Raw genomic sequence first — 17,091 nt, 5'->3', positions numbered from 1 at the left:
AGCAAGCTCTCCACCTATGTCTCTGGCCCCTTGCAATCATGTATGTGTGTACCTGTGTGTGGGGGACAGGGTGACACACAGGGGGACAGGGTCTCATACTGTAACCCGGGATGGCCTTAAACTCAAGGCAATTCCCCTGCCTTAGCCTCCTGAGTACCTTCCCATTGCCCTGTCTCAAAACCAACAAAACATACACACATACCCATACACGTATGTTTATGTGTGTCCTGCATATCCTATTATTTATACACATATGTATCGCCCTATATGCAAATATGACACACACACATATACTGATACCAAATCTTGTATTGATTTTTGGGATAAGTACTATTTGGTTGTGTTATGTAATTACTCTGGCAACACACTGGTTTGTTTATTATCTAATTGTAAATATTTCAGGAGTTTTATCTCCATAAGGTAGAACTGGTCTAGAGCTTTCTTGGGTGCAGCTTTTGACAGATTTTCCCACTGGCTGAGTCTCTGCTTCAGAAATAAATTGAGTAGCTTTCCATCTTTTTCTATGTTTAGAACAGTCTCTGCTTTCTATTTGTCTTGGCAGATTAACACCATATAATAGAGATGACAAGGGAGAAAACGCAAATCGGCACAGATTATTTTGCCTCAGTAACTCTGCCACTTTCACAGCCAGAGGAAAGCTTTGATTGTAAAGAAGCAATTTGGAGCAGTGGGAGGGTCAAGCGGCCATTATGTAGGTGTTGAGAGAGTGCTGCTGGCCAGACGGGCACAGAGGTGAGTGAAGGTGGGTCTCTCCCCAAGGCCAGCACAACAAAACAGAGCAATTAAAACTGACAGGAGGTGTTTAAACAAAGACAGTAAACTCAGTCAAATAAAACGGAGCCTGAAGACGGACCAATGGCAGCAGGGGGTAGGGAGCTGGGTTGGAGGGGGGTGAGGAGGGTTATCTGGGAATGGGGCCCTCTTCCCTTCCAGAAAGTCTCTAATATGCCACTCTGTTGTTGTTAGCATCCACTGGAAAAGTAAGCTTCTTTCTTTCCTTTTCCTTTTTTTTTTTTTTTTTGAGACAGGGTTTATCTGTGTAGCCCTGGATGTCCTGGACTCGCTTTGTAGATCAAGCTGGCCTCAAACTCACAGAGATCCGCCTGCCTCTGGTAACCTTATTTCTCTTACCTAGGTTGTTTGGCCATCTTCTGTGCCTATGTCCATGCCGGCAAAGGCTCTGAAGTCAGTTGTTTTCATCCTCATTTTGAACGGTTTTTGGTCACTGGGCTTGTGTGGTGAACGCTTTGCCCACTGAGCCACCTGACCTACCTGAGCTCTTGATTTCTTTTCTTGTTTGGTTTTTTTAGAGATAGGGTTTGTTTGTGTAGCCCTGGATGCCCTGGACTTTTTTTTGTAGACCAGGCTGGTCTCAAACTCACAGAGCTCTGCCTGCCTCTGCCTCCTGAGAGTGCTGGGATTACAGGCGTGTGCCACCGCTCCGGCTCTCTGTTTCTTTTTCTTTCAGTCCTTCACTTCTTGCTCTACACAGACCTGTAGTTACATGTTTTGTTTGTTTGTTTTTTCTCTCCAGTAACGTAGGAAAAGTTTGTAGGCAAGAGCAGCAGTAATGTGGGACGGAATTCCCAGGAATCCCTCAATGGCACGTTCATTAGGTGGCACACAAGAACAGCAGACAAGAACAAACAAGACGGTTGGAGGAAATTCAGCCCCAGAGACAGAAGCTTAAAATGCAAACTTTATTTCCTGTGCGCACAGACAGGCAGACATTTTGGGATGTGAACTGCATCCCTGAAGGGAGATTGTACATTTTTAAAGGATAGGAACAGGGTTGAGGTGGGATGTTGTTTTGACCAATTATATATATAAATATACATTTGTTTGTTTTTTCCAGACAAGATTTCTCTGTGTAACAGCTCTGGCTGTCCTGGACTAACTCTATAGATCAGGCAGGCTGGCCTCGAACTCATGGAGCTATCTCCCCCATACCTGCCCTCCTGAGTGCTGGGATTAAAGGCATGCACCAGCAAGGAAGGACCCTTGACTCAGCTTTTTGCGGTCACACCCTCTCTTGGACTTTGGCCTGGAATTTTGGATGATATGGGAACAAAGGAGTGGGCTAGCTTTACATCAAGACGGGCAGCACATTGCAGCACGCCTACAGCCTGTATACCTTAGCTTAGATAACAGACAATGGCCGCTGCCCTCTTAACATCCTTTACTGGATAACAGAGAAACATGAAAACGCCTGAAGAAGCAGATAGGAGTCGGGTTCCGGGGCCTGGGAATATGATCTCAGTTTTGACCCTGCCAGCAAGATGGGACTTGTTCCTGACATGGCTGAACCCAGAAAATTGTCTCCTTACAAACGTTCAGAAATTGGAAGCTCTTTTTTTTTTTTTTGTTTTTTTGTTTTTTGTTTTTCAGGACAGAGTTTCTCTGTGTAGCCTTGGCTGTCCTGGACTAGCTTTGTAGACCAGGCTGGCCTTGAACTCACAGAGATCTGCCTGCCTCTGCCTCCCCAGTGCTGGGATTAAAGGCGTGTGCCACCATGCCCGACTCGGAAGTTCTTTTTTAACACACATACTCCTGAAAACTATTTTAACTGGTGGAAACACAGTATTTCATGGACTTTTCTTCTTTTCCTCTCACCTTATGGATTTTTAACAGGCAATGGAGGAACCTCTACCTTGCTATCAGGAGTGGGAACCCAGAAACATAGATGGTCCCCAACCCAGACAACTAGCTTCCCAAGAGAAAACACCTAACAAGCTTTCTGTAGACAAGGTTGGCTGGGTACAGCGGAGGCAGAGAAAAAGCAACTCTCCTTACCACATTTTTTATCTCTTAGACTGTGGGCAAGACACTCACCTCACACAGACAAACACCTATGGAAAAGGTCAAAGGTCGAGGGAGGAATTGCAAATAAATTTTTTCAAGAGGCTCCCCTGCAGGAGAGGAACTGCAGTTCTCAATTCCCCGAGGTATGGGCACGGGCCTTACAGAGTGACTCCCCTCCAAAAAGTATAGTATTGAAAATTGTCACTGGTGGAGACAGAAGGAAAAAGATCAGTGTGTGTGTGTGTGTGTGTGTGTGTGTGTGTGTGTGTGTGTGTGTGTGTGTCTGGGCTGGCTTCAAGAGATCTTCCAGACTTTGGGGCTGGAGAGATGGCTCAGCAGTTAAGAGCACTGACTGTTCTTCTGGAGGTCATGAGTTCAATTCCCAGCAACCACATGGTGGCTCACAACCATCTATAATGTGATCTGATGCGCTCTTCTGGCAGAGCACTGTATACATAATAACAAGTAAATAAATATTAAAAAAGAGAGAGAGAGAGAGTCCTTCCAGACTCCACTGCCCAAGTAGCAGGGATACAAGTGCACACAGTAGGAGAATTAGTGTGTTGTGGAAAAACCTGAGAAATTCCTCCCAGCAGATGATAAAAGTCAACACGAACACTTTGTAAGTCATGCTACCAGAATGTGTCCTTAACTTTAGCAGAACAGTTGCTGAGAGTTTGAGGCCAGTGAATCCCAAGCTCAGCTACAGACAGAAACTCTTAAAACAAAAACAAAAACAAAAACAAAAAACTAAGAGCAGAGAAAAAAGGGAGAGAGAAGGAGGGAGAGAGGTACTGGGGGGGGAGGGAAGAAAGAGAATGGCAGCTCATCACTCAGTTTCTTTCCTAGTCTAATAATAAAAAAATAAAAATAAAAAAAAAAACAGGAGACAAGTTCCAACAGAGGGGCATTTTACAATATGTCTGACCAGCGCTCATCAAAATGAGCAGTTATGGGGCTGAAGAGATGGCTCAGGGGTTAGGAGCACTGCCTGCTTTTCTAGAGGTCCTGAGTTCAATTCCTGAAACCACATACATAATGTGATCTGATGCCCTCTTCTGGCATGGAGGTGTACATACAGATAGAGCTTTCATATATAAAATAAATCTTTTTTTAAAAAATCAACAACCATTAGAAAAAACACCTGAGAAACAGTCATGGTCAATGGGTACATGTAACCAAGCGCAGTATGGTACCCTGCAGAAGATCCTGAAGCAGCAAGACGGATGGGAGTGGTAATGGTGGGATGTTTTCTTTTCTTTCCCTTTTCGGTTTTTCAAGACAGGGTCTCTCTGTGTAGCCTTGGCTGTCCTGGACTCCCTTTGCAGGCCAGGCTGTCCTCGAACTCACAGAGGTGCACCCGCCTCTGCCTCCCAAGCGCTGGAACTACAGATGTGTGCCACTGCGGCCGGCTGGTGTGTTTTCCTTAGTTCTCTGGTTTCCTGACTGTCATTCTTGGGGGGCTTACATGACCCAGGACTCCCTGGAGCACGTCCTAACCACATCCTTCATGCATTGCTAAGAGCGCTGTCCTCCAGGACCCATCATGACAAAACTTGTCTGGTTCAGGTCATTTGGTTCCTGTAGCTGCCTACTGCACAGCACTGTCTAGTCCACCAGTTCAACATTTTCACCCCCCAAATCCTCCTCTCCCAAATCCTCCTCTCCCTGACCGCTCCCACTGCAAGGACAAAACGATGGATGTCGCCCTATTTATTTATTTTTCCTCCTGGCTTCTTGTTAGTCCCTGAATCCTGTCAATGCGTCAGTCCTGGTTAGTTGTTGTTGTTTTTATTTTTATTTATTTATTTGTTGTTGTTTTTAAATCAAGCTGACACAAGGCAGTCGTTTGGAAAGAGAGAACTTCAGCTGAGAGTGCCGCCCCCCAGTTTGGCTGGAGGGCCCTCAACATCTGTGGGCGTGTTGCCTTCAGGTATGCGGTCCATTTCCTTCCCTAGACCTTTCCTGGCCTCTGTCATTTCCTTCTTTTCCTCGCGTTCAGCCCCTGTTAAGAAGGGGGAACGCAAATTGTCTTGGGCCTCTGCCAGGCAGCTTCATAATTCCTGGGCAGTGTAATTTCGTATGGATTCCTTTTCTCTGAGGGGTGTGTGCATGCGAAGATGTTTATTTACCTCTGTGTCTGAGAAAACAATCACTAGGATTTAGTGGCTGGCTTACTACAGTCTGTTTTTAAGCGTAGCGTAGTAACGAGACAAAGCTCATCTTTAATAGTCCAGTCACCAAATTGTTCAAGCTCAGATCCGCTTAGTTATACATGAAACAGAGGAATGAGAAACGCCAGCATGAGATGGCTGCAAAAATCGAACCAGGTTGAGACTGAAAACGACAGCAGGAGGAGATAGTGGCGGAAATAAACGGGCTGAGGGACTAGGAAAGGGGGGGAAAAATTGACTTTGAACATCAGTTTAGGGTGCAAATAAAGGAGTACCAGTCCCAACGAGCCAGCCAGGAGTCGAACCTGGAATCTTCTGATCCGTAGTCAGACGCGTTATCCATTGCGCCACTGGCCCGCAGACGTCTTTCTGTGGCCCAATGGTGATACTTTAGGCTTATCCTGCAGGGCTGCATGGGACCTGTAGTCTCGGCAGAGCGCTACAGAAGGACAGGGCATTCTGGGGGATTGCAGAGCATCACCAGCCAGAGCCTGTCATTGGCAGAGCAGGAGAGCCACGCCCATGTCACTGTGCGGCCCGCGGATTGGCGGGAGCAGCGGCTTGGTCCCTCCGCCTCCGCTCTGGAGCTGTAAAGACGCTCTGGTTGTTAAGGCGACTCGTCCCACCTCCCGGGGACCGTTCTCCGCTTTGTGATAGGCCCCTAGTACCAAGGAATCCCGGCGTGGGCCGCGCGAGGGAAAAGATGGCGGCGATGGCAGTCGGAGGTGCTGGTGGCAGCCGCGTGTCCAGCGGGAGGGATCTGAATTGCGTCCCCGAAATAGCTGACACACTGGGTGCTGTGGCCAAGCAGGGGTGAGGGCCGGACCTCCGCCAGACGGATGCGGGATCCAAATTTGGGGACCAAGGAGGGCAGACTGGTCCGGATGAGGGCTTGAGACACCATTAGTCCTCCAGTGGGGAAAGAGTTCGGCCCCACGAACGAGAGGATGAAACTCTGGGAGGCGTGTGGTCACCGAGTCCAAAAGTCAGGGGAGTCATTGGGTAAAATACAAAAGGGACGAACAGCTAGTCCATGTAGGGCCTTGGAGGTTGAGATTATTTGAGAGTTAGAAGGAAGTGTAAGGGACAAGCGAGAAAAGAGGTTAACCTGGCTGCGGGAGGCATGGGCAGTAGTGGGACAAATCTAGATTTGACCATCCTGCAGAGCCAATGAAATCGGGAAAGAAAGAGAGCTACTTGGCTTGGATGTCCGTTTGTGTTTGGGGAAGAAATTGAGGCACAGTAGTGAAAGTGGTGTGCCCCAAGCCGGGCTGAACCCAATAGCCTGGGGTGACTGATGGCTTTATAGAACTGTGCAAAATCAAGACAGTTTAAACCCGGTTGGTTGGCTCTCTGGGACTTCACTTCACGTGACGATTCTGCGTCTGTCGCGCTTGTAGGTTTGATTTCCTCTGCATGCCCGTCTTCCACCCGCGTTTCAAGAGGGAGTTCATTCAGGAACCTGCTAAGAATCGGCCTGGCCCCCAGACAAGATCAGACCTACTGCTGTCAGGAAGGGGTAGGGACCGTCCCACGTGCTCCTTAATTAGTAGAGGCAGTAATAACTACTGCTTTATAGGACTTCATTCCCCTCTTCTGACTTGGTTGTCCTGTTTAGCCCCTGTGATGTGGGTAACTCTTGTTTTTTTTTTTTTTTTTCTTTTTTCCTTACTAAAAGTTGCGGTCCCCCCATTCTGTATCGGAGAGAAAAAGCCTTGGTTTTCATTTCTACCCTTTTATTCCCTGCTGAGAACTAGAATCTGAGCAAGAAAATGCCAAGCCTCACTGAGTCTTTGTCTTTTCTTGGGTGGGGGCGTGCAGACTGGAACACACTCATTGTGGGAAAGCTTTCTCCATGGATTCATCCAGACTCAAAAGTGGAGAAGATCCGGAGGAACTCTGAAGCGGTAAGGCTGTTCGATTTCATGGTGGCATCTTTGTACTTATTTATTTATTGGTTTTTTGAGACAGGGTTTCTCTGTGTGGTCTTCGTGGTGGTCCTGGAACTCTCTTGGTAGACCAAGCTGGCCCCGAACTCACAACCACCTGCCTCTGCCTCCTGAGCACTGGGATTAAAGGCGTGGGCAACTAATGCCTGGCTCCTAAGATTAGGCCTGACTTGGCTCTCATGGCATTTGAGAGGGTGTTCCCACATTGGGAAGATAATGAGAGGATATTGAGTTCTACCAGGCCAGGGAAAGAAAACCAACCAGCCAACCAACCAACCAACCAACAAAAAAACAAAAAAGGGAAAGAAATCAGTTCTGATACCACCCCTGAACCTGGTTAATCAGAGGACAGTTAAAGGTGTCTGGAGTTGAGTGTGGCAGGCCACATCGATAACCTCAGCAGAAGCAGGTCGCTCTCTGAGTCGGAGGCCAGCTGGTCTACTAGAGTTCCAGGCCAGTTAGGGTTACATGCTAAGACCCTGTTTCAAAAGAAAAAAGGTTGGTTCTGGCTGAGTATGGCAGCTTACAGCAGTGATCCCAGAGCACCCAGGAGGCAAAGTGAGGAGGGCCGCCTCAAATTCAAAGCCAAGCCGAGTTATGTAGTGAATTCCAGAACAGCCTGGGTCACGATGTCAGATACGGTTTCACCAGAAGTGTTTGGTTCCTAGCTCTTTTTTGTTTTTGTTTTTGTTTTCCAAGACAGGCTTTCTCTGTGTAGCCATAGCTGTCCTGGACTCACTTTGTAGACCAGGCTGGCCTCGAGCTCACAGAGCTCCACCTGCCTCTGCCTCCCGAGTGCTGGGATGACAGGCGCATGCGCCACCACGCCGGGCTGGTTCCCAGCTCTGAATGGTTTTCTCTTGTGTTTCAGGCTATGTTACAGGAGCTGAATTTCGGGGCGTATCTGGGTCTTCCAGCTTTCCTGCTGCCTCTTAATCAGGAAGACAACACAAACCTGGCCAGAGTTCTCACCCACCACCTCCACACTGGCCACCACTCTTCCATGGTATGCTGAGGGCTCTTTCTTGTCGAGTATCGTGATAGACAGTCGTGTGAGGTACCTTTTGCCTAGTTATGCCCCGGTGCATTTGGCAACATTGAAATGTCAACACTGCCCACTACCCTCCACCCCATCTAAAAGTGGTATGCAGGGAGTTCCAGAACCGTATAGTTCAATGGTAGATCATACCACACTGCCTGACATACATGAGGCTCTGGGTTGGAGTCTTAGTGCTGTAAAACGAATCATAGAAAATACTTAATTGGCCGGGCGTGGTGGCGCACGCCTTTAATCCCAGCACTCGGGAGGCAGAGGCAGGCGGATTGCTGTGAGTTCGAGGCCAGCCTGGTCTACAAAGTGAGTCTAGGACAGCCAAAGCTATCACAGAGAAACCTTGTCTCGAAAAACCAAAAAAAAAAAAAAAAAAAAAAAAAAAGATATTAAACTCATGTAGTCAAATTTAGAAAAGCAGGCAAAGAGATTAACCTGACAGCTGGGTCAAGATCTTTGGAGGGAAGCTAGCTTTCTGGACCCATTTAGTGCAAAATAGTGTTCTAACAGGGTGCCTGTTGATGCGCAGTTCTGGATGAGGGTGCCCTTGGTTGCACCGGAGGACCTGAGAGATGATGTAATTGAGAACGCACCAACTACACACGCAGAGGAGTACAGTGGGGAGGAGAAGACATGGCTGTGGTATGTCTGCTTTGGCTGCTTTACCGGCATGGGGTAGGCTGAGGAGTGCGGGGACGCTGGTGGGGAGAGCTTTTTGACATATGACATTTGACAGTATTTTTGTTTCTGATTCTGGGCAGGTGGCATAACTTCCGGACTCTGTGTGACTATAGCAAGAGAATTGCAGTAGGTGAGTCCAAAAGGGTTCTGGGACAGGAGTGCCTTCTCCAGAATAAGAATCAGCCGGCTGGGCGTGGTAGCACCCACTTTTCATTCCAGGACTTGGGAGGCAGAGGCAGGCGTATTTCTCTGAGCTCAAGGCTAGCCTGGTCTACATAGTGAGTTCCAAGATAGCTAGGACAATGTAGACAGATCTGTCTCAAGACAAAACAAAAAATAGACAAGTAGCTGGGCGTGGTGACGCACGCCTTTAATCTCAGCACTTGGGAGGCAGAGGCAGGCAGATTGCTATGAGTTCGAGGCCAGCCTGGTCTTCAAAGTGAGTCTAGGACAACCAAGGCTACACAGAGAGACCCTGTCTGGAAAAATCCAAAACCAAAACCAAAAAAAAAAAAAAAAAAAAGACAAGTAGTGGTGGCGTATGCCTTTAGTCCCAGCACTTAGGAGGCATAGGCAGGTGAGTCTCTGTGAGTTCCAGGACAGTCAGGACTGCATAAAAAGACCATCCCTTTAAAAATGGAAGTCAACAGTTTTAGGACTGGAGAGACAGCTCTGTGGTTAAGGGTGCTTGCTGCTCTGTTTTTGAGGACCAGAGTTCAGATACCAGCATGCACATTGGGTAGCTCACAACTGCACATTAACTCTAGCTCCAGGGACCTGATACCTTCCCTCTTCTGGCCTCTATGAGCCCCTGTACACCCATGGCACACATGGTACACACACACCACACACCTCACAGGAGTAAAAATAAAACCAAATCTAAAGCCAGGCATGGTGGCACACGCCTTTAATCCCAGTACTCGGGAGGCAGAGGTAGGTGGTGGATCCCTGTGAGTTCGAGGCCAGCCTGGTCTACAAAGCAAGTCCAGGACACCAAGGCTACATAGGGAAACCCTGTCTCAAAACAAAACAAAAACAACAACAACAAAAGTAAATCTAAAAAAACAAAGATGAACAATTTCATGAAGCTGGGGGTACCACCCAGTTGGTAGAGCACTTGGTTGCCTCAATGCATGAAGCCTTAAGTAAGACACACAGCACACATAAAACCAGATGTAAAGCCACATGCCTGCAATCCTAGCACATAGGAGGTGGAGGCAGGAAGATCAGGAGGTCACAGGAAGTTCAGTGCTGCATTGGGCTACTTGAGACCCACTCTGAAAATAGAACCAGCACTGGCCATTCTAGCTTATACATCCTTAATCCCCAAACATGGGAGGCATAGGAAGGTGAGTCTTTGTGAGTTCGAGGCCAGCCAAGACTATACAGTGAGAACATGACTGAAAGAAGAAGAGATGAGTTCTGTGTGTTTGTGTGTGTACACGTGCGCGCACGTGCCCCACCCAGGCGTTTTGGCTGCTTTCCCTGTGCTCAACCACCAGTGTTGTACAGAAGGAAGAGACTTGTACACAGAAGCAGAGCTCCCTGTACAATGACAGGTAATCTTCTCTTCCTTTGCACAGCTCTTGAAATTGGCGCTGACCTCCCTTCTAATCACGTCATTGATCGTTGGCTTGGAGAGCCCATCAAAGCAGCCATCCTCCCCACCAGCATTTTTCTAACCAACAAGAAGGGATTTCCTGTCCTTTCTAAGATGCAGCAGAGGCTCATCTTCCGGCTCCTCAAGGTGGGTTTCAGTGTGGCCCAGGGTGTCTCCTGACTCACTTTTACATATGACTTCCTCCCTCTCGGGGAGAGGGACAGGTTATTGTTTTCTTTCTGGTTTCTGGAGAAGGAACCAAAGGACACTAGGAATTTGTTTTATAGGTAGTTAAAGTAAGAGGCTGGGTGTGGGGACGCACCCCACCTTCGTCTCAGCACTGGGAGGCAGAGGGAAACAGAAAAACAAACAAAGTAAAGGTTCTTGTGTACTGGGAGTGTGAAGGTCCCTGTGCCCACAGATCACCAGGAAAGCAGGAATGTCAAGCATTCGGGGTTGTCCTCTTAAGGGAAGGGCGGACGACCTGTCCTTCCATCGGGAAAGCTGGGAATTGGAGGACTAGAGGTGACTATCAGCCCAAATGACCTTATGCTATCTGTGTGACGGGACCATGCCGGATCCTTCTGTGGGCTCTTAAGCTAAACATGGGCTGTCTCTACAGCCCATCTTCTTGGAATGAATAATGCGTGCGCTGAGTTTCGATGTAATTATGCTTCTTTGTATAGTAGAGATTGTGGCACACCAGGAAACTTTACCCCAAATTCTACTGTGTTTGTATATACGCTGGCACTAAACCGCTTGGCATCGGGCTCGTGAAGTTTGATCCAGCCTAAGTCAGGGTGACGTTTCATTCTCACCTCCTTGCAGATTGGTTTCCTGCTGTCTTGACACCTGCAGGGAGCCCCTTTGAGGCAGGGTGATGCTTACCTGTCTCCTGAGGACTTTATAAGTTTATCAGAGGCCTACCTTTTTTTGGTGCTGGAGAACTGTTGTAGGGTTTTACTTTACATTAGGACCTTTGAGCATCAAGCACACTGTCCGTAAGAATCATGGCTTGTGAGCTGGGTCTCATGGTCTGAGTTTTCTCACAGTTGGAAGTGCAGTTTATCATCACCGGCACCAACCACCACTCAGAGAAGGAGTTCTGCTCCTACCTCCAGTACTTGGAGTACTTAAGCCAGAACCGTCCTCCACCCAATGCTTATGAACTCTTTGCCAAAGGCTATGAGGACTATCTGCAGTCTCCGCTCCAGGTAGGTTTGGAGCCCACCGAGGGTGAAGGGAGGGCGGCAGGGATAGTATTCAGCAGTCCAGGGCAGTGGGTTGACTCTCAGCACTCACATGGTAGCTCACCACTGTGAGGCCACTTCAGGAGTGCTGGCGCCCTCAGTGCCTTTTCTTCAAGCATTGCCTGCATGTGGTGTACAGATGCACTTGCAGGCAAAATACCCATACACATACTTTTTTAGTTGAAAAAAAATCTTTAAAGCTATATTATTAGTATTAGTAATAATAGTGAGAGATGGGGGGGCAAAACTATTTTAAGAGTAGGTGGTCCAGGTGATCCTATCAAAATTCAGGAAGCAATGGGAAATTCTTTACATCTTGGCTGTTGGCCAAAAAATGTCCAACTTGCTCTCTCCTCTCACTCATTAGCCACTGATGGACAATCTGGAATCTCAGACATATGAAGTGTTTGAAAAGGACCCTATCAAATACTCTCAATATCAGCAGGTATAGTGTTGGCTTCGGGGTGGAAAGGCGCAGGGCCAGGGTACGGTCAGTGAAGGGACCCCAGCTCTGAGGCTTCTGTCTTTCCCCAGGCTATTTATAAATGTTTGCTGGACCGAGTACCCGAAGAAGAAAAGGAGACCAATGTCCAGTGAGTACTTTTCCTTGTGTTCCTGGGCAGTTGCATGCCTGCGTCTCCATCTGCTTGCTCGGTCAGTTTGACTCTCTCCTTTCCTTAGGGTACTAATGGTGCTGGGCGCAGGCCGGGGGCCTCTAGTGAACGCGTCTCTCCGGGCAGCCAAGCAGGCCGACCGGCGGGTAAAGCTCTATGCCGTAGAGAAGAACCCCAATGCTGTGGTGACGTGAGTAGCAGCCTGCCTGCTGGGCAGCGGTCCTGGGTCCCCGTTTCCAGCCGCGGTTACCCCGTTCCGTCGCCTCCATTTCAGGCTGGAGAACTGGCAGTTTGAAGAATGGGGGAGCCAGGTGACAGTTGTCTCATCGGACATGCGGGAATGGGTGGCTCCAGAGAAAGCAGACGTCATCGTCAGCGAGCTCCTGGGCTCCTTCGCAGACAACGAGCTATCGCCAGAGTGTCTGGATGGAGCCCAGCACTTCCTGAAAGGTTTGTCCAGGTTGGGGTGTGAGGTGGTTGGTGGTTGGTCAGGGAAGCAGCCTGGGGAATTGGACTTGGGTCAGATCCTGTGGCTGTGAACAGCTGCTTGCTAGAGTAAAAAGTGATGACAAAGCTTCCGAGAGAGAGAGCTATGAGTGGGTGGACTAGAGTTAGTTTTTTTTTGTTTTTGAGACAGGGTTTCTCTGAGTAGCCTTGCCTGTCCTGGACTCACTTTGTAGACCAGGCTGGTCTCAAATTCACAGAGATCTGTCTGCCTCCTGAGTGCTGGGACTACAGGTGTGCGCCACCACTAGAAATTCTTTACCTGAGGTCTGTGGGCTCCCTGAGATGGCATAATTATACACTTTGAGGGCCAGGAGTAGAGTGTAGCTTTAGAGTGTTCATCTGCGATGAAGCTCTGGGTGTGATCTCTATCATGGGGGCGGGGGAGTATCTCGGGCTTAATGTTCATTGGGAACTCCCCTCCCCACCTCCCTCAAGGTGGGGTCTCTCTGTGTAGCCTCTGGCTGTCCTGGACTTACTTTGTAGACCAGGCTGGCCTTGAACTCACAGAGATCCACCTGCCTCTGTCTCCCGAGTGCTGGATGGGATTAAAGGCGTGGGCCACCACGCCTGGCCTCATTGGGAACTTTTATGAGGTGTTGGGATCCCCACCAGAGTAGAGTGCAGGAATGCCTTGCAGTGGGCTGTGTACGTGATGTGGCCCCATAGGATTGTCATCAGGGACACTGTAGTCGTCGTAGTTTGTGTAAGGACTGTTGTTTTCACGTAGTAGTTGTCTGACACTCATCCCAGTTTGTACTGTTGCTAAGTAGCATGTGACTGTGCTTTTTTTTTTTTTTTAATTGGTGGCTGTAAATTATCCTAAGAGTGGAATCCCTATCAACAATGTCTTCCTGCCATGCCCATAGCAACCTTGGCTCGTTTGCGCCTTCAGTTAGTGCAAAGCTGCCATTTCCCTCCTTTTTGGAAACCGATGTGACCGTGTTGCTTTGCAGATGATGGTGTGAGCATCCCTGGAGAATACACCTCCTTCCTGGCTCCCATTTCCTCCTCTAAGTTATACAATGAGGTCCGAGCCTGCCGGGAGAAGGACCGAGACCCTGAGGTAAAGCGCTGCTTTTCTAGAAGGAGGGGCTGCTCTTTAGTCCCGATTTCTTCCCCTGGAGTAGATGGAGAGGTGAAAGAGAAGGTGGGACTGAAGGAAAGGAAGCGAAGCGGGTGTGTGTGTGTGTGTGTGTGTGTGTGTGTGTGTGTGTGTGTGTGTGTGTGTGTGTGTGTGTGTTTGTTTTCATTGGTCCTGGAGCCTGAGCTTTCTCTGGGGATGTTGGTGTTTCCTGTCTGTCTCCTTAGTTCTTGCTGTCTCCCTCTGAACAGGCACAGTTTGAGATGCCTTATGTGGTTCGGCTGCACAACTTCCACCAGCTGTCTGCTCCGCAGCCCTGTTTCACCTTCAGCCACCCCAACCGAGGTAGGTTCACGTGTGGCTGTCCTGACTGAGAAGGGTGTGGCTGTCCTGCCTCTCTTCCCTGGCTATCTCAAGGCTGTGCGTTTCTAGTCCTACTTTATTTTATTTTGTTTTTATTTATTTATTTATTGGTTTTTCTAGACAGGGTTTCTCTGTGTAGCCTTGGCCATCCTGGACTCACTTTGTAGACCAGGCTGGCCTCGAACTCACAGCGATCCGCCTGCCTCTGCCTCCCGAGTGCTGGGATTAAAGGCGTGCGCCACCACGCCCGGCTTATTTTATTTTATTTTTAAAGATTTATTTATTTATTATATATACAGTGTTCTGCCTGCATGTATGCCTGCACACCAGAAGAGGGCATGAGATCACATTACAGATGGTTGTGAGCCATCATGTGGTTGCTGGGAATTGAACTCAGGACCCCTGAAAGAGCAGTCAGTGCTCTTAACCACTGAGCCATCTCTCCAGCCCCTATTTTGGTTTTTTGAGACAGGGTTTCTCTGTGTGGCCCTGGCTGTCCTAGACTCACTTTGTAGACCAGGCTGGCCTCGAACTCACAGCCATCCACCTGCCTCTGCCTCCCAAGTGCTGGGATTACAGGTGTGCGCCATCATGCCCGGCTGTATCTAGTCCTTTAGTGCTAGATCTTATTCAAGTTTGTCAAGTTGTTGGGGGGGGTCGTTTTGCTTGTCATCCATCCACATCTCTCCTGACAGACCCTATGATTGACAACAACCGCTACTGTACCTTGGAGTTTCCTGTGGAGGTGAACACCGTGCTGCACGGCTTTGCGGGCTACTTCGAGACTGTGCTTTATCGCGATATCACCCTGAGTGAGTGTCTGAGACAGGGTCCGAGGGCGTCACAGCACTGCTGGCTTTTGCTCAGTCTGCGTGTTCTCGGAGGCCACTTCACAAAGCTTTCTCAGCTGCGCCTGCGCACTAGTCCATGTTGCTGTAGGCCCAGCACACTGATTTAGCGGGGAGCCCAAGGTCCAGGAGTGGGGATCTCTGCATCTTCGTTTTTTTATGACCGCAGAAGAGGTAAGAGGAAAGCCAGGACCTCAAGGTGTCCGTTCCTTTGTGTCCACAGGTATCCGCCCAGAGACTCACTCTCCGGGGATGTTCTCCTGGTTCCCCATCTTCTTCCCCATTAAGGTAGGCGTTGCCTCCCCTTTGCCACCGTGGGCTGGGGGATAGCTGCTTCTGCTGGTGTTCTGCTCCCGGCCCCGGCTCATTGGCTGTAACCATGTCCTGTCGTGTCACTTGCTCTGGGACCCTGGGTGACCTACCTGGACTCCCGATGTCTCTCGTCACTCTTGTCTAGTCTTCACCTGGAACAGGCATCATTTTTTACAACGTAAACTGAATGTGCCTTTCTGTTTAGCTCTTCAGTGCCGTCCCTCTCCCCTTAGCTGGACATCTGGATGTTCTGAGAGCTGGTTCGTGGGTTTTCCTGCATCCCAGCTGCAGCCTCCAACCTTTAGTCCTTTCTGCTTTGCCTGTGGGGCTCTTTGCTCATGTCCCCACCCCGCTGCCTGACCTAGGTCTCCTGGAACATCTCCACTGTCAGGCAGTGTTCCTGTCCTCCTAGAATAGATCGGCTTCCTCTTAGGTGTTTCCGGGCACTGTACAAGCTCAAGGCATTCACTGAGCCTTTGTTCACTGTCTGGATGTGTTCATATTTTGACCAAGTAGGTAAGTCTTATGAGGGTCAGACTATTTTATTGTGTTTATCTTTTGTTGTTTGGTTTTGAGATTTTTGAGTTATATTTTGAATTATAGCTCAAGCTGGCTTTGAAGTCCTCAGCCTCCTGAGTGCTGAGTGCTGGGGTTGTAGTTAGGTTAGTACCCACAGTTGGGGTTTATCGTCTCATCTGTGTCAGCCCTAACACCGTCGCCGGGTGTAGCCCCTCGGCCCCACCCTGAACCTCCATGTCTTTGCTGTTACAGCATCCCATCATGGTGCGTGAAGGCCAGAGCATCTGCGTGCGCTTCTGGCGATGCAGCAACTCTAAAAAGGTGTGGTACGAGTGGGCGGTGACGGCACCAGTCTGTTCGTCTATTCACAACCCCACCGGGCGCTCCTACACCATTGGCCTCTAGCCCCGGGCGCAGTGTCGGAGGCTTGGAAGCAGCGTTGAGTTTCTCTTCCTACAGCACAGAAGGGGCAGAGCACGTCCATGTGTAAGCCCCTCACCTGTCAGCGCCGAGCGATTCAGTCTGCTTTCCTACCTTATGTCTGATGGCCAAGGGGTACGCCTTCCAGGACTGCCAAGCATGGTGGTGCCCACCTTTTATCCCAGTACTCCAGAGGCAGGGGCAGGTGGATCTCTGTGAGTTCAAGGCCAGCCTGGTCTATCTAGCAAGTTTTAGGCCAATTAGGGCTACATAGTGAGACCCTGTTTCCAAAAAGGATAAAAAAAAAAAAAAGAAAAGAAAAGAAAAGTAAAGAAATATGGGACACAAGCCACCCACCCTTCAAAGGCCTCTGGCTAAGGCGTGAGGACTTAGCAGTGGGTGACGTAGCAACTGGTGCTCAGCGTCCAGGGCTTCCCAGGGTCAGCAGAAAAAAGAAGAAAAGATTTGCGGAACGGCCCAAGAAGGTGTGATTGAGCACATTTCCAGCCTTCTCCTTGCCTTATTTTGTTGTTTTATGGTTTTGTGTAAGAAGGAAACACAAAATAAAGTGAAGTTCTAGCCTCCGCTGCTTTACCCTGCCGCTCCTGACTGCTTTCCTGCCCCTCGCTCCAAGCCAGGCGTGTTCCAGTCTGAGCTCTCGCCTCACCTGTGACACAGGGGGACCCAATGCGGAGCGAGAGCTGGGGGTGTCACTGGTAGAGCGCAGAGTACTCAGTGATAACCTGTGTGGTTCTGAGCTGTGCCCGTGTCGGCGTGTCCTCTCCACCCCCCACCCCTCCACCTCTAGGACTGGTGGATGTAGGCTTTTTCTGACTGGTCCATTTGTCTGTTCTCTAGGAAGGAGACACACCTCGGGAAAACGGTATGAGTGAAGCTAG

At 49.2% G+C, this 17,091-nt stretch overlaps 1 protein-coding gene and 1 non-coding gene across 2 annotated transcripts; one reads left to right on the top strand and one right to left on the bottom strand.

The window, feature by feature from the left end:
- Positions 1-5,281: 5,281 nt before the first annotated feature.
- On the bottom strand, positions 5,282-5,354 carry Trnar-acg (transfer RNA arginine (anticodon ACG)). Its single transcript has one exon. It is a non-coding gene; the product is annotated as a tRNA-Arg (tRNA).
- A 227-nt stretch (positions 5,355-5,581) lies between these two features.
- Positions 5,582-16,177, top strand: Prmt5 (protein arginine methyltransferase 5). The gene is made up of 17 exons (XM_051143071.1): positions 5,582-5,810; positions 6,398-6,516; positions 6,819-6,904; positions 7,818-7,952; positions 8,527-8,639; positions 8,759-8,808; positions 10,262-10,425; positions 11,331-11,492; positions 11,896-11,973; positions 12,063-12,121; positions 12,210-12,332; positions 12,417-12,592; positions 13,603-13,712; positions 13,982-14,075; positions 14,789-14,905; positions 15,165-15,229; positions 16,025-16,177. The coding sequence occupies exons 1-17, from the start codon at positions 5,701-5,703 to the stop codon at positions 16,175-16,177; spliced, it is 1,914 nt and encodes a 637-aa protein (XP_050999028.1). The 5' UTR covers positions 5,582-5,700.
- The last annotated feature ends 914 nt before the right edge of the window (positions 16,178-17,091 follow it).

The sequence above is a fragment of the Acomys russatus genome, chromosome 3 (genome assembly GCF_903995435.1).
Source record: "Acomys russatus chromosome 3, mAcoRus1.1, whole genome shotgun sequence".
Taxonomy (NCBI): domain Eukaryota; kingdom Metazoa; phylum Chordata; class Mammalia; order Rodentia; family Muridae; genus Acomys; species Acomys russatus.
Note: the sequence above shows the minus strand (reverse complement) of the source record. Positions and strands in the feature narration are given on the sequence as shown.

What these genes read in the sequence shown, in the direction of transcription:
- Prmt5 (XM_051143071.1), top strand. Translation starts at nt 5,701, where the DNA reads ATGGCGGCGATGGCAGTCGGAGGTGCTGGTGGCAGCCGCGTGTCCAGC. An exon ending in TAGCAAGAGAATTGCAGTAG is followed by an intron (nt 8,809 to 10,261) that starts GTGAGTCCAAAA and finishes TCCTTTGCACAG; the next exon opens with CTCTTGAAATTGGCGCTGAC. An exon ending in AGCCCAGCACTTCCTGAAAG is followed by an intron (nt 12,593 to 13,602) that starts GTTTGTCCAGGT and finishes GTTGCTTTGCAG; the next exon opens with ATGATGGTGTGAGCATCCCT.